Raw genomic sequence first — 17,201 nt, 5'->3', positions numbered from 1 at the left:
GGTAACATGGACTCAGCTGAAGCTCGACATTTCTCAAAACCAAAGCCCGTTGTTACGAGTGCCGTCGCTGCTAATCTCTGCTTGTAGTCCTCACCGTGTATTTACAGGCTTTGCTGGACTCGTGAGGGAGATTAATCAAACACAGACCTATTGATGATTGCTGCTGCAGCACGGTGAACAGGCATTTTGTTCTGTCTCGCGTGGATAAGACGCGTTTTAATCCTCACACGGCACAACCAAGTGAATTATACTGACATCAATCCAGCACGCTGCTTTTCCTCACAGCTATTCTGTCACAGAGCTGTCGTTATGGTCCAAATGGCTGCTGCTCTTACGGTGAAACTCTTTTCAGAGTGGAACTTACCGCATGGTGTCGGAGGAGGAGCAGGCGCTCAGGGCCAAGCTGGAACGTCTCACCGTCAAGGACCACGGGCCAGTGTTCGAACCCTGCGCCAGCCTGCCGGACCACACCAAGCAGAAGGTAAGCAGACCTGTTCTCACATCACCAGGTCAGAGAGATCAGGACACAACGTGAGGTCACATCTGTTAAAGGGCCAGTGCGTCGCACGCCAGGGGAGCAATTAGCAGAAATGGAACATAATATTCATAACGGTTTTTAATAATCGTAGTTTTCCTGTACGCTTGGAAAGGGAGGGGTGAGCGGAGGGGTTTTCAGTTGGTTACAATCTACAACCATCCCACTAGATGGCACTAAAGCCCACACACTGCTCCTTTAAACGATATGACCAGGATTACTCAGAAATGAAGCTGAGAGTTTATCGTGTAACATCAGCAGACACGGGCAGCTAAAGAGAGCCTGGTGATGCAGATGTTTGCTACAACTTTTCTTCCCCTTAAGTAACACAAATCCTACTGCAGTGGTTTTCCTCGTGATAAGACCAATTAGAGAGTCAGATTAAACCAAATTGATGAGATTGCATTGTCAAACATCAGTAAAATAACCTTTACTTTTTTCGACAGTTATGTCACTTAACTGTATCAAAGCAAAGCTGGCTGTGGCCCAACTGTCTGGTCTGGCTCTGCCTACAGGCCAAGGACGAGCTGAACGAGACCGATGAGAAGAAGGTGTCGGCGGTGAAGGAGCTGCGAGGAATAATCAAGGAGAAGGCAGATGCGGGTGACGACCTGGCCAAAGGGGTTCAGGACACGTTTGGGGAGAAACCCGACGGTTTGCTGGTCCGCTTCATCCGCGCCAGGAAGTACCACGTGCCCAGAGCCTTCGACCTGATGAAGGGTACGTTAGAAACGGGTTGAAGGGAAGATACTGACTCCATGTTTCCCACCACAGAATCTCTAACTCCTCGTTATACCACATGAAGCCAACCCAACAAAGCAACAATAAACATGCTAAACTGACCCTAATGGTGAATGAATATACGAAAGTGTTATTGAACAAAATGAAAGTTGAGCCCGGTGTGACCCCAGAACGTGCTCCTGTGTTTCCACCCAGGCTACGTGCGCTTCAGGAAGGAGTACCCCGAGCTGTTTGAGAACCTGACCCCCGAGGCCATACGCAGCACCATCGAGGCCGGCTACCCCGGCATCCTGCCCAGCAGAGACAAACACGGCCGCGTGGTTCTGCTCTTCAACATCGAGAACTGGGACTACGAGGAGATCACATTTGATGAGGTACATGGGGGGTTTCTGTGTGACAACATATCCCACAATGCACCTGGACAAGCACATTTCCAAACTTAGTTTTGGTTTAAATGGGTCGAGGATTTCTTTGCTGAACCAATCTAATCTCGTCAATGGTGGAAGAATCAGCAAAGATCGTTTCAATGTAATTAAGTACATTCACTCGAGGTACTTGGACTCCAGTATTAATACTGGAGATCTTGTCAAAATTCGTGTGTGTGTGTGTGTGTGTGTGTGTGTGTGTGTGTGTGTGTGTGTGTGTGTGTGTGTGTGTGTGTGTGTGTGTGTGTGTGTGTGTGTGTGTGTGTGTGTGTGTGTGTGTGTGTGTGTGTGTGTGTGCAGATCCTGCGTGCCTACTGCGTGATCCTGGAGAAGCTGCTGGAGAACGAGGAGACTCAGATCAACGGGTTCTGCATCATTGAGAACTTCAAGGGCTTCACCATGCAGCAGGCGTCGGGAATCAAACCCACGGAGCTCAAGAAGATGGTGGACATGTTGCAGGTGGGGGGGGGTGTTCTAGAAATGAAAGCTGGGGAGGAAAAGCCGAGATCAGATGGTTTTTATAGCCTTCTTTTTAAAAAGCAGAAAATCAGTTTTTGTTTTCTTATTCTTACCGCGTTCCTCTCAGAAGATTGTGTGGATTATTCCTCATGTTTGAATGGTTGGAGAATCACCTTGAGCAAGGCATTCTACTTTAACTGGTACTTTCTGCAGGACTCCTCGTCAGTGAATATTTGAATACGTCACTAAACCACGCCACTTTGTTTCTTCCAGGATTCGTTCCCTGCTCGTTTCAAAGCCGTGCACTTCATCCACCAGCCCTGGTACTTCACCACCACCTACAATGTGGTGAAACCACTCATGAAGAGCAAGCTGCTCGAGAGAGTGAGTCAGACAAACACGGCCCGTTAACGACCGACTGCAACACCGCTGCTCCTCCCTTCAGTCTATCACACGCAACCATGTCAGCGGGAACGGTCACAACTCGCATGTCCAACAGTCGGGTGGTGGAACGCCTCTAACAGCTGCTGTCCTTGCTTTAGGTGTTCGTCCACGGAGACGAGCTGGAAAACTACTACAAGGAGTTTGACGGCGACATCCTTCCCTCCGAGTTTGATGGAAAAGGCTCAAAGTACGACGGCAAGGCCACAGCAGCCAAGCTGTTCGACTAAAACCTCCACCCTCCCTCTGCGAAGGGTCGTTCATAATATATGACAAACCCCACAGCCTGTGGAGATCCAAAGCCCAAATCTAGCTGTGCGGTTGTAAGAAAGAAAAAAAACGAATGAAAGTCTCGAGTGCATGTTGTGTTCAAGAGGTCCAAACAAAGCTCAGGCCAACAGAAAACCTCTCTGCGGTGTTCTGTACATGTGTTTGTCATGTTCCTTACTTTATCGCTACTCTTTATGGGACTGGAGACACACTGGTAGTTCTTCCACTTTCAAATCATTAATTACAGACTGCGTTTTTTTGCAGATTATTGAAAAAGATTTTAGATGTTCTCCCTTGCAGACAACCATTGACGTCAGAGCAGCATAGTGTGAAAATCAACCTTCTTAAGACAATTCATCACAATAAACATGTAGAACATGTTGTATATTTGCTATTTTTGCACAGTAAAGCAGATTTGGGCAGGCAGTGTTTTCATGCTTCCCTGCTGTTGTGTCTGGAAAGAGTAAATTCAGATTATTCTCTTCAGTGTTTCACAGATTGTTGTTACAGCAGCATTACTGTAACTAATCGAATAATAACGGCGACCACATGTCCTGCTCGGTGGTGGATTACGCATCGAAAGCAGATTTCAAGCCTTTGCAAGTTGATTTTCATATTAAAATCAAAAGAAATGAAGTGAGTGGCTGTCTTTAATCTAAAGTACATCGTTTGATTCGTTGACCAGTCGGATACATTAATGAAGGATAAATGGAGAAGACATTCAGTCAGAGCACACAGGGTGACCCCCGTTCGGTGGCTGCTTTAGTTTGGACCGTAGTTCACCCACACTGCTTGTTTCAACACTGGCAGGTGCCAGCTTCCTGAGTTTCCACCCTCTGGTCCCCCGTCTCCTTCAAGTACAAGGCTGATGTTCCAACAAGTGCCGGTGTCTCGTGTGTTTTTTAGATTGTTCTTCAATATCAATATTATGATGGTTCACCCATTGTGCTACCTGGTGCACCAACATGTCAATACATGTACAATAAACTGTATATAAATATAAGGTGTAGTCGTTGCATCAATTTGCAAATCGAAACAAGACCGAGACTCAACAATGTTCGCGGCTCTGAGACTGAACTCAGGTGGAGCTTTGAGCTGAATGAGTCAGCGTGCGTCTTAGTTTCGTGTGTTAGCATGCTCATATGCTGTAATTAGTACTAAACTTAAATGGACATGTGCTAATTTTCATTTTGGGTTGCTACCAGAACATGTTTACGTGCTTTAATGGCCAAAAACACGCTCGTACTGTCTGAATATACCGGCATTCAGCCTCCAAGAAGCAGCAGCTGCTTTGTGCCCAGAAATAAGCCACAAATATTTCAGTTTGTGGCTTGATGGGCACTCCAGATACCCAAATGCATCTGCAAAAGCACTGAAAAAAAACTAAAGCTGGCAGAAATGTGATTAGTTTTGCAGGTTTTTGGTCAGAATTATTTTTAGAACATTTTTCATTTTGACCAGATGGTGGCTCTAGACTCTAGAGGTAAAGTTACAGGAACTCCAAAGTCAGTGGGAGTCATCGGGCGTAGCCGGCGTGTGTACACGATTACATAGTAATCCATCTAAAGTTGCTGAGATGTCTCACTCTGGACTAAGTGGTGGACTGACAAACCTTAAGCGGCTTACAATAAACAGACCAAAACAAACTGTGAAAAACATTTATTCATGGCTGAGTTTAAATATGACTCATCAGTCACGACTGTGCGCCACATCAGAACAAAATCCATTAAGATTAGATCAGAAACGTTACACCCAGATGCTGATAAAGAAAAACTACAAAGAGTAAAGTGCAGGCGAAAGACATCGCACTCAACAGTGGTGCTGACACAGGTGACATTAAAAAAAGCAGAGAAATTAAAGTCGCATTAAATCTGATGGTTGATATGTTGATGAATAAGACTTACGAGTCTCCAGCACGTATTTCCAGGAGACAGGATGTTACTCACAGGAAACTGAGTAACACAGCAAACATTCACACCAAAGGCCCAGAACAAGCTGCAGAGCACAAGTCATTGCTTCACAAACTCCACCTCTTACTTTGTTCATTTTCCAGACGTATAATCATAAGTACAGTTCTCGTAGTAATATACCGCATCATTAGACAGAGGTACGTCTTGTGTGACAGATTCATGCGTCTGCTGTCTTTTCTCGTGACAAACTCCACCCATCCGGTATGTAGCAATAAGCAGCTTAAACCCCCCCCCCCAAAAAACACAACAATTTACAAAACATATGAAACGTATCAATTAGCCCTTGTTGAAAGTTAACAGGAGATGTTGGTCTAATATGAGACTTCCATTGTGTTAGAGCCAAAGCCTGTTTGTAAGGAGTCACATGAGGCCAAAAGGCAGCAAAATCTTAAAGAAAAGAAAAGAAAAGAAAAAGCTCAACGTTCAGATCCTTTTTCTGGAAAAGTGAAGAGTGCTTTGGTCCATTTGCTTGGTAAGTGCATGAATTGAGAGTCCACAGGATTTCTTATCCAATACGCTTCCTGTTTGAGTCCCACTTTATCTCTTTTCTGCTTTTTGTCGTAAACACAGTTTGACCCAGCTCTGTCCTGAACAGAGACTCTTTCAGAAGGTCAGCAGCAACAAGAACTGCTGGTGGTCCACCGTACACAACGGAATACAAAGAGGAAAACTGGAGCAGAATTATGCCTCAACAACAGAAACTAAACTGGGTGTTATTCAACACATTTATCCTGCAATAAAAACATCAAACTTCTCTTAATGGAAACATATTATATCAATATTAATTAAATTAAATTTCCAGTTTGACTGAACACGACAGACATTGATGTTGAGCAGCCATGAATCACGTGACACTGCTGCTGATGAGCGGTCGCTCAATGATTCATGAGAAGCCAAATGAATGTGTTACAAATTCACATGTAGGCACTTAATATAAAATATAAGCTGCATTTTATGGTTAAAAGGTTTAAGGAGTTAAATTTCCAGTTTTTATTAATATTTCAGTTATTCTAGTTGTGTTATTTGTACGCGAGATGACGTATGAATTTTTCAGTAGTTATTCATGTAGAAAAATAAACTTCTCTTCCTACTACATGCAGGTCAGAGGTCACATTCATCCTCTGATGCCGCCGCCCCCCCCCTCCCCCCTACTAATTATATCACCCTGCTTTCCAGACTCAAGGAGCAGCAGCTGCCAAAAGCCAGCAGAGGGTGAACTCGTGTTTCACTGGAGGTTAACTGGGAACAAGAGGAAGGTCCAACTCAACACGGGGTCGCGTTACATTTTCAGGTATCTTACACGAGTTCCAATACATCATTTAGCACGACCACTCCAACTTTTCCCATCCGATATGGAGACTTCCTACATTACAGGACGTTAGTGCTGAAGCAGAGCAAATACAGAGCAGCTTGTTTCTGTAGTTTTGGTCTATTGTTTAGTCTCCAGACTTCTATGCAGGTTATGTTGCTCACTGATTGTTACCCCTGTTCTCTTCAGGTAGGAGTTCATGTCCTGGTGGCTGCTCCTCTGACAGGCCGGCCGGGTCTTCTCCCAGCGGCAGAGAGCGTCGGCGTACTCCACGATGACCTTGTCCATCCAGGTGAGGGGCTGAGGGAACAGCATGGCTCCCTCAAAGAAGCCCAGGTGGCCTCCGTGCTGGGTCAGGGCGAACATCACGTTGGGCATCTTTTCTACAAATAGAAGGAGAGGTAAGATAATATTTTTTTTTGTTAACTCTGCAGTATTTACTCTTGAAGTATGGCCAACACTTAATGTGGTGCCAGCCCATTCATCGTGACAAACAGCTGTGTCAACACAGGAGAAGTCACTTTAAGAGGATAAAACGTTGGGGCTCGTTTGTGCTGCAGGAGTGCGTGGGCAGGTTTGCACTTCCTGTTTCCTGGTCTCGAAGTCAAAGTTTTCAATTTTCCTTTTGTTTATACGTCTGAAATAAAGTCTGTGCTTAACACAAGCTTAAGATAGTTTAAGTTTTGTTCTACGATATTCAATAGGTCAGTAAATACCCCTCTAGTGAATTTTGAAGCTTTGAAGTATCTTAAAACAGGAAGTTGCTAAAAAGTGTCTCAATGAGATTACAAAACGTCACCACGACGACTGGTCCGCCTCGTTGTGTACACTTGCACTAATGCACCGTGGTGTAGTTTGTTTACAGCCTAACATCTTTCTATCTCTGCTGATGTCATTCACACTTCAGAAATCATAAAAGCGGTGTTCATTTGTGAAGATTATCTTGATGAACAAAACTTGTCAGTATCATAAACTTGTTTACCGCAGAGACTATTCTCTTCAATAACCGGTGCATCTATCGGTTGGCTCTTTGTCGAGGGAACCAGTGTGATGCTAAACTTCTGGGCTTGGCCTTAAAAAAACAAATCCGTGATCCCAGCAGCACAAACACGACTGAAGCCAGGAACCGATCATCAGAGCCAAACATGACATTAGTTTGTACAGAGTTTAAATTCACCGACTAGAACCATCAGCCAACAAATCAGATTCACCAACCTGTACAGTACGGCTCCTGAAGGAAACACCGGCTTACAACCACACATTAACAGGGAGGTGAAGGATATTTGGGGATTCGGGGGACAGTATTTGGCTTTACCATTTGAGCTTTTTGCACATTATGAAGTCACTTTGCACATTGCCCTCCTTTCCCTTTCTGTTCTCTACACCACCTACACTCTCTACCGACCTTAGCTCTTCTTTTGTAAATGCACACACACATAAACAACGCTCATATTCACACATATGCACAGAATAGTGTCACCAAAGAGAAAAGGCAAATTTTCAAAATATCATTAAATTCAGGAGATGAAAACACAGTTCGAACTTAATAATAAGCACGTAAAGAAAAAACTAGCCACGTGTACCAACTCCTTTGAAGTCAAAGAAAAGTTTAGAATTTCACTTGTCACACTGATTTAAACGCATAGGGGCCAGAGCATGTGACCTACCGAGGCAAGACAAGGCTAGGTCCACACACACACACACACACACACACACACTGCTCGCTATATATAATCCAACAGCCTAGTCGTATCACATGGCCCTGAAAAATTCAACAAGACTCTCTGGGCCGGGCGGTGTTGTTGAGCAGATAGCTGCGACAAGACTTTATCCACACTTAAGACTCCGGCCCCGGTGTCCGGCTCCAGAGGAGAGGGAGGACACCGGGGCATTTACTCAAACACTCGTCTCCGTTCGTCTCGCTGTGAAGACAATGTTTGACTATTGCAGTCAGTCATTCTCTAGGAAACGCCCAAAACAAACAAATCTGAGCCATAGCAACAGTTCAGTCAACTCCTCCGCGTAATAAAGTGTGTGGATGAGGTCACACTGCAAACTTCCAGATGACTGCTCTTGAACATTATTGTTTTATTACATGTTGCATTTACATGAGACACATTTTCTGAACAGTGTACGAAGGCCGTTTTTAAAGCTACTTAAAGGGATAGTTCAGTGGGGTTGTAGGAGGTACTTATAGTCATATTACCATCATGTACTGTAAGTAATACACTGACTATGGATAAATACGTCAGAACCCTCACTTTAAAACGATCAAACTATCCCTTCTACAGCCTTTGATCCGAGTCGTGAGACTGATGAAGGCTTTTCTACCAACACATGTTTTTTTATGAGCCAATAAAATGACTTCGCCATAAAGATTAGCTGAATACATGTTTTATATTTCCGTGTCAGGTTTACATGGCATCCATTTGGATAAAACACGTGAAATATTGTAATTGAATAACTCTAAATCATGGCCAAAGCAATATATTAAAGCTACTGACACCATTAACAGCTATTATAGTTAGAAATGAAGACAAACCTGCGAGTGCGCGTGGTATTTCCAGCAGCGACGGATGAATGAGTGGGTCGTCTAAGGAGTTCAGCAGGAAGAGAGGCACAGTGACCTGGAGGTGAAACAACAGCTCGTTTCTGAATGACTTTGTATGGAGCAGCAGAAGCAGTCGTACAAGTAGAAGCTGTTAAAGTAGAGGGTTAGTCAGTGTAGTAGTAGAAGCAATCGTACTAAAAGTAAAAGTATGAGAAGCAGTAGCAGCAGTAGTAGTAACTTCTTCTGGAGCAGTGAAATCAGTACCCAACACATAACTTCCTCTAATTTTCAAACTGTAAAAAAACAGTAAATTAATTTTGTGTAAAGGTTAAATAAACAACATACAGTGGGATAACTATGGACCCTTTGAGTTGCTGGTATGTAGTTCATCTTTTTAACTCTTTGCCCCTTGCTCCCAGTCTTTATGCTAAGCTAAGCTAACCCCCCCCCCCCCCCTGTTTTTTTAACTCCATAGTTTACACAAAGACTTGAGAGCGGTATTAATCTTCTCATCTCACTCTTGGGAAGAAAGCAAATAAGCAATGTTCACAAAATTCCTGTAAGCAGTGAGGACGCATCGACCTGCTTAAGAGGCAGGATGTCAATGCTGTGTTATAGTAGCAAGAATAAGTATATTGTAGTAATCGTAGAAGCAGTAGAACTAGTAATACAGGAGTAGACACAGTAGTGACTGAAGGCATAGCAGAGGTAATATTAGCAGCATATCAAAGCAAACTTCTGCACACTCACTTTGCGGATGTAGTTCAAACAGCTCTCCTTCTCGTAGTACTCACTCAAGGAGCTGTAGCCGTGAAATTTCCTGCAGGACAAATCGTGTGATAACTGATTATTATTATTAATAAACCTTTATTTAAACCAGGTAAGACACCATCAGTGACAGAGATAAGAGCTGGAGAGGTCGCGGAGGCCACCAGCAGCCAAATCAAAACATCAAATCCACCCAAACTCCCCGCACCTCATGATGCTGTCGTCGATCTGCATCAGAGACGTGGCTGCGTAAAGTCGGTTTAGGTCCACGTCGCCGATGTTGCTGCCGTTCAGGCCGAGCAAACTGCTCCTGTTGAACAAAACAAATAAAGGTATTTGGACAAAGACGGCAAGAAGTTGCATCTTTGAGTGGCTGGTAAGCCCCGTCCAACGATGTCAGAGACATTTCTTAGAATTCAGCAACTCATGGCTGCTGGAATTCACACTATTAGCCTATTTTTGACATCTAGCATGGATTTCTTGTCTAAACTTGACCAATAGACAGTCTGGATGGATGTTGATCTTGGTGAGTTGCTGCAGTAATCTACTTCAATAAGTACGGTAATGTCAGGAAACACCTCAATACATCAAAGACTTTGCTCTCTGACAAACCATAAAAGAATAAAGCAATGCTGCCACTTGTGCGTGATGAAATGACACAAAGTAGAAAGGATCAACACGTCTCTGACTTCACAAACGGTTGTTGCGTTTCTCCACCTGTGTGACAGGATGAGCGTCTTCATTCTGTCCGCCAGCATAAAGTTGTAGAGTCTCCTGCACTGATCCCACTGGAGGAACGTTTCCTGGACTCTGCCAACACAAATGCATACGTAATAAAAAGGTCGGAAAAACAACTGCGCTCCTCTCCAGTATCCCAATCGATGCATTTTTATTCATATCAAGTCCTGGTTCTGATCATCCACCAACCTGAGGGCGCTGTAACCCTGACAGACGGTGACACAGCAGAGCACTCGGTCCTGGTTGGATGGGCTCTCGCCCAAGAACTTACAGACGATGTTTCCCCCCAGGCTGAAGCCCACAACCACCAGCAGCGTCTCAGGAAACGCTCGTTTGATGTAGTCCACCATGGCGGCATACTCCCAGGTACAACCTGAATGAAGGAGAGACACTTTAATATCCGTGAGGAAAACTATAACGACAATAATACAGGGCTGGTAAACTGGCAAGCGTCGGCTAGATTTAAAAATGATCAAACTAAAAACTCCTAATTTTGCCATCTCTTTTCCAATGAAAGTAGCGAGCAGCGCTGGCTCCAAAAGTCCTCAAATCTAGTGAGAAAGTCAACAGGTCAGCATCACTGACCCGTCCCATCAGTCACTCCCCCAAAGTTATTATACTGAACGTAAACAACAAACATGGCTGTTGTACTCGCAGCTAGCAGCGCCCTGCGACAGCCACAGATATCTGTTTTTGTTTCTATGTCGCAACTTTGTTTTGCTTCCCCTAACTTCAGTTCTCCTCACTTCATAGAGAAGCAACATCACAGACGCAACGAAGGGATCTTCCCCATCACGGTTTGAACTGTGACATTTCATCAAAGCGGTCCTTCATACAAGTCCACCGCGGGACGTTTCCCTCGTTACCGTAGGTGAACATGCGGGGCGAGGTGAGCTCCACGTCGGGCAGGGCTCCCAGGTGGTTGAGGACGGCGCAGCGGTAACCCTGCTGCTGGGAGTGATCCACAAAGGTACGGATGTAGTTCTTCTCGCTATGGTTACCGATCCCAGGGCAGATTACCATGGTAACGTCATCTGACACACACACAGGAGGGATCACAAACATACAAAGTGGAGTCATGTGTGGGCGTAAAAGTGGACGCCATGTGTGTGCGTGCGTGCGTTGAATTAATTGGCGGCTGAAATGCGCGGCTCTAGGGATTCATTAGTGGTCTTCCAGCTTTTGCATACTGTACTGTATTATTATTATTATTATGAGCTGCTCGTTACTTCAGGGTGATGTGCTCGCGATCCAAACAACCACGTAAAACTCAGGTGGAAAGACAAGACAATAAAATCAATAATCTGTGAGATTTTCTTACAAAAATAAGCTGTAAGAAGACAGATTAGTGGTTGTGTGATTAAATCCTAAACATGCAGAAAGTCCGAAGCTTCGCTGCTCCACCAGATAGACCGGTATTTGCCACCGACCTCCTGTGCTGTGATCTCCGCGAGCTTCAAAGAGGTCAAAGGTGGCTGTGGCCCCGTCCGGCATCGGGAGGAACTTGCGGAACCCGTAGAGCGTCGGAGTGTTGACGCGCCCCATCTTGCCATACAGGGCCGTCTGGAGATGTCCACTCTTACCCCACAACAAGGGAGGAATGTATCTGAAGAGACATACCAGCTCCATATTAGACATCACAGCTGTTAACATCCACCCTAAAGATGTTCCAGCACAGAGTATTGCACCACAGGCACACACACACACACACACACACACACACACACACACACACACACACACACACCTAAAGGAGGTGGCAGACTAATCTACAGGCACTTAAAGAAACTTAAAGAGTGACTCCACGGATTTTACGCATCAAAGTCTTATTACAGGATCTTGGAAGGACCCCCACTAAATAACATATATAATAATAAATAATAATGTATAAACTACTTTTGTGAATCCAGAGGGAGCTGTGCAAAGTCGGATAAATTGTCTCAAGTGGTTGAATTTGAGCGAGTGTCAAATAGTCTCTTTTTCAAAGAAAGGTTCCTAACTGTGTGAAATAGCCTGGAAGTATTAAAGGAACAGTGTGTAGGATTTAGGGTGATTTATTGGCAGAAGTGAATATAATATTCATAACGTTTTCATCAGTGTGTAATCACCTGAAACTAAGAATTGTTGTGTTTTTTGTTACCTTAGAATGAGTCGTTTGTATCTACAGAGTCTGCCGTGTTGCATGTTTCTACAGAAGCCCAGAACGGACAAACCAAAACACTGGCTCTGGAGAGCCCTTTGTGTTTGTATGGCCCCTGAAGGCCACCATACAGTTTACCAATTCCCTTTAAATCTGGGACTACATGATCGTTAACACTCACTCTTTGGTCAGCAACGGGCAGGATTTGAACAGGTAGCGGCTGAGCGGTGTGTCCTGGTGGCTGACCTCAGGTGGTGCTGTGGTACTGTTCAGGTTCAGACAGCGGACGATGACGTAGAGGACAGTTGCCACCGCTGCCAGCTTCACGCCATCGAACATGGCCGGCAGCTCCAGGCCGAAGCTGCCCACGTCCGGGTCCTCGAGGAGGGTCATTGTGGACACAGGAGAGGACCTGCATGCACAGCATGTTAGGAGAGTATTTCACGTGCATGAGCTTACAGGAGGTGGAGTGTTTTCTAGAAGGTAGTTTGACATTTGTTAAGATTGAAAAATTAGAAATAAATATAACTTTAGATATTTGGATGTGATGGTTTTAGGCTCCGCCTTCCTCAGCACCTGAGCTTTAGTTTAGAGACGTGCTAACCCTGAAACAATACGTTTAGTCTGGAAAGTTTTACGAACTCACGTTGGTCTGAAGTCTGTTTGCAGATCCGAATCTCTGATCCTGCAAACAGACTTTCTGCAACAGACCTGCAATGACTTGCACACAATGCATAAATATTGGCACCAAATATCAGGTATTTACAGAGTTGGAAAAAATAATGAGATCCTGTTGAGCAAAAGTAGCAAGAAAAACTCAGTTATGTGCAAAAGTCATGCATTGAAATGTTTACTTAAGTTAAAGTACAAACTTACTGGCATCAAATATAATTAAAATACTAAAAGTAAAAGTACTCTTTCCAGGATGGCTCACTATAGAATAATATACTATTAAATGTGTTCTTCACTTTATAACTTATTTGTTGATTTGTAATTTATATGATGTAAAGTACAAGTACCTCATAATTGCAGTTAAGTACAGTGATTTAGTTCATTCACTGAGTTCATTTCCTCCACTGGGTATTGGGTGCTTTAATTCCAAAGCATTGATACCGACATTGGCCATTTTAAACTCATGCATCAATTATTCTGGCCACTTTTGATGTTAGTAATAATTAACAGAGATGCCCTCTATTGATTTAAAAAGTTTTGTTCCCCACCTTGTGTGACTTTGAAGGAAACGCAGTGGTCGTGGTCCCTCCTTGTTCTCCGTCGATGCTCCCTCAGTGCTGGAAAACAAACAGTTCAAGTTAAGCTTAGTTGTAAAAACTTACTGGTTTCAGGCCCTCAGGGCGAAAAAACACAAAAACAGACAAAACCAGCATGTAATTTGCGGAAATGTCACGTTTAGAACCATTTATAATGCATGAACGACAAAAACCGGAACTTACAAAAAGTAGAAAAGGATAGAATAGAATACACAGTCAGCTGTGTTCCTGGTTCGTTTAGATAAGATCAAAAACAAGTGTCCTCGGTTTGAGTGTCTGTTGAAGAATTTGTTTTCAGGTAGCGTTAAAACTGTTCCTGAAGTGGCTCGAGGTGAAGCTGGAGGCTTCAACTAACACAAACACCACATGGACTTTACGTAAAGTACATAATGTAGGTTTAAAAGGTACACGGGGAACATTTTCGGTCTTACCATCGCTGTTTTTGGGGTAGTGTGTCCAGGTTCTGGTCGGATCCAACTGGAGTTGAGCTCACCGTCTGTTTACAGCAGAAGAGCGACTGACCAGCAGGGAACTCAGGGCGCATTCAAGTGCTCTTATAAAGCTCCGACTTTTAGTAATGACAGCAGCCAACAATAAAAAGAACATATTTTTTAGCATATTTGTTACAAGATTTAGGGTTTTTAATATCTACCACCTGCACATTAAATCAGCTATGGAAGCTTATGTATGAATTAAGCACCCACTTTCTGAGCCCTTAACGTGCTGGAGCTTCCGTACTCGTCAATTGTACTTTTGAAATCCGGCCGTACATGAAGGCAGCATGACGGATAGCCGGTTAGCTTACTTCCTACTACAGAGAAACTAACCGTCTCATTTACTGTTACAACATGCTGTGGGTTAATTGGGCAGATACATGTCCGCCACCATTGTAAGCTTCTATTTCACAGTGACACACATAACAGTTATAGATACAACACATTGACATAATCGCACACACAAATAGTGACCATATAACGGATATTTTAGTGGTTTATAGTTGATTAACATCAAATAAACTCACTACCAAGACTCAGTTATTACGCAAGGAGATATGACAAATACAGACTATGTAGGATTTACAACAACAACATGGTTATTTCATATTTAAAGCCGGTTTCAAAACAAAATGGAACTGGGGGCAGTAATTAATGTCACTTCAGTTTGAAGGGATCAGTCAGACCCTCTTTCATTGAGTGATTTGACCACTGGAGGGCGCCATCCACCAATGAGTGGTTCACAGTGCCCTAATCGAGCTTCTAATATTGTTTTTCTTACTGATGTTTGTGTAGGATCGTTCTAAAATTGATTATAGGTTTGTTATAATGTGTTTATGACATGGTGACACTGTATTTAGGGGAAAATATGACATTGTAAGTAATAACCTTTCCAGGCCCATCACATTACTTCATCGCAATTTACCCCACAATTACCAAACCATTCTAATATTTAAAATGTAGTGAGAACACGTGAGAAATCACACGAATGATGAAGTGTGTGAGTGGTTTGTGTTGCTTAGTTAAAATACTTTTTTATATTTAAAATATGTTATTTCATAACAAATGCAGCCACGTGTCTTTACAAAAAATCAAACCACAGAAATTCAACTTTTATTTAAAGTAAAGTTGATGCTTACTCATAATAAAACACCATGAGTTAAAAGAAAAAGCACAAATACAAAATGAAATGAAGAACATAAAAAAGACATGTTTTTATTGTGTTTTTGTCATCCAATCAATCCAGTATTCCCTGTACATACACCGCATAGTAACATGTGTCCACAGTAAACAAAGGACCCTACACTTCAGCTTATGTTGTTTCACCCATTCGGTTTTGGCACAGTCCGGAACTCTGTGAACAAAAACATCTGTGAACAATGGACGACTAAATTGAGGTTTCAGTTGAACTGTAACTTTTGTTGTTCTTCCAAAGAAATAACGTCACAGGAATGTAAACTCCCCTCCTCCATCATGTTTCACTGTGATGTTCTTCATAAGTGTCAATCCTCATTTGTGCGTCCAGATGATGCAGAAGTGAAAGAGGACTTGATCGTGTTTCTGTGCAGGAGACAGAAGTGAAAATTCATACACACCAGTTATAGATTCATGAATTACTCGACACATTTCTCGAGTAGCATTCCACTTTTGGTAAATCACATTTTCACAAGGTTTTTTTTCGAGTGTACAGGATTATGCTGCGCTCCACACTGAGGATTAGGATCAAACAGGCTTCTGTCACATTGAAGCTCCCTCTCGCCATCATTAACCTCATCCTCTGGCTCAGACTTAGTGCTGAGTCGGTCATGAGAAGAGGCTTTGTCGAACAGAAGAGGAACATCAGAGGCCATTGTGAAGTCTCACCACATTTGGCGGCTGCTTCACGTCAACCAGCCCACAGTGCACATGACTGTTCTTATGGTTTCATGACTGTACGGATGAAGCAGTTCTCTGCCTGTTGAGTTTCAAAGTTTTAGGGATTATGCTGACACTCAGAAAACGAAACCAAGAGGGGTTTAAATATGCTGCTGAAGTCCACTTCAACATGATGGAAGCTTTTGGCATCTTCAGGTGACGCTTCAGCTTCAGGATGGAAAAACTATAGCTGCATTTTGAGATCAACTTCCCACATTTTCTAAATCACTGTCACACATTAGGCTGATGGTTAATTGACAGGAGGCGGAGCTTCTACCACCAGGGTGTGCACAGGTGTTCTGCATACAGTGATTGGGATGTGATTCGTTTGTTTCTACACCTGCCATTCCAGCTGAACCCTGTACGCTCTGATGAAGGTCCTTTAGACCGAAAGCTAAAAAATAAAGTGCTCGAGATAAAGTAACAACACTGGGGTCACTTTAGGGCACTTATTGTTCAGTTCAAATTGTACTTTAGTGTTAAGATAAGAAAAGATCCTAGAACCAGAAGTTGCTAAAAAATTACAACAACATAACCCAGCTTGGCCTCGCTGGTAATCTAGTCTGATTTGCTGACAACAGCAGTTTTATGTCATTCAAATAAGTATAAACCTGCTCCAAAGAGACTTTACAGTTCTTAGACATTGAAGGAATTGTTAAATAAGGGAATAGCTGTCCTGATAAAAGTTCAGTAAGGGCAGCTAATTCATTACAGCAAGCTCTCAATCACTCATTTTCCATAACATATTAACAGAAGAAGTTGTTATGATATTGCTGCTTTAAATTTCCCAATATCCTCACTTTGCCTTGATAGAAAATACCTCAAATAACCTTCTACATTTACATTTTTAGGGCCTTTAAAGGACAGAAGGAAGAACATACGTTTCCCAGATTTCCCCGACAGAGAGATATATGCACTTTCACTTCCTTTTCACTTCTATGTTCCTCATCTCATCAAGTATAAGTTGAGGTCACAGACTCCGTCAGTATACTCACCCTCTGACCTCATCTAAGTAACCAGTGGGAATATAAGAGGAGCTTGGTATCGCTCCTTATAGCTTGAGATGTAGCTTTGATGTGTAAAAGGTCATCTGGGGGAAGCATGTGAGAAGAAGGTCTATAGGTTTCACACTGCATATAGCTTGAAGAGTTCGTTTCTTTAACTGCATTTGATCTAAA

The 17,201-nt window shown here is 43.2% G+C and overlaps 2 protein-coding genes across 2 annotated transcripts; one reads left to right on the top strand and one right to left on the bottom strand.

The window, feature by feature from the left end:
- Nucleotides 1-352: 352 nt before the first annotated feature.
- Nucleotides 353-2,971, top strand: rlbp1b (retinaldehyde binding protein 1b). The gene is made up of 6 exons (XM_079275925.1): nt 353-481; nt 1,051-1,255; nt 1,472-1,650; nt 2,002-2,160; nt 2,434-2,544; nt 2,703-2,971. Exons 1-6 carry the CDS (start codon nt 368-370, stop codon nt 2,829-2,831), a joined length of 897 nt encoding a protein of 298 aa, XP_079132051.1. The 5' UTR covers nt 353-367; the 3' UTR covers nt 2,832-2,971.
- A 1,573-nt stretch (nt 2,972-4,544) lies between these two features.
- On the bottom strand, nt 4,545-14,145 carry LOC306780472 (monoacylglycerol lipase ABHD2-like). The gene is made up of 11 exons (XM_079272864.1): nt 14,047-14,145; nt 13,568-13,636; nt 12,529-12,759; nt 11,638-11,813; nt 11,074-11,241; nt 10,397-10,580; nt 10,187-10,279; nt 9,678-9,779; nt 9,452-9,521; nt 8,693-8,777; nt 4,545-6,533 (listed from the first exon to the last, which is right to left on the bottom strand). Exons 3-11 carry the CDS (start codon nt 12,738-12,740, stop codon nt 6,271-6,273), a joined length of 1,353 nt encoding a protein of 450 aa, XP_079128990.1. The 5' UTR covers nt 12,741-12,759; nt 13,568-13,636; nt 14,047-14,145; the 3' UTR covers nt 4,545-6,270.
- Nucleotides 14,146-17,201: the final 3,056 nt, after the last annotated feature.

The sequence above is a fragment of the Melanostigma gelatinosum genome (genome assembly GCF_949748355.1).
Source record: "Melanostigma gelatinosum genome assembly, chromosome: 1".
In the NCBI taxonomy this organism is placed as follows: domain Eukaryota; kingdom Metazoa; phylum Chordata; class Actinopteri; order Perciformes; family Zoarcidae; genus Melanostigma; species Melanostigma gelatinosum.
Note: the sequence above shows the minus strand (reverse complement) of the source record. Positions and strands in the feature narration are given on the sequence as shown.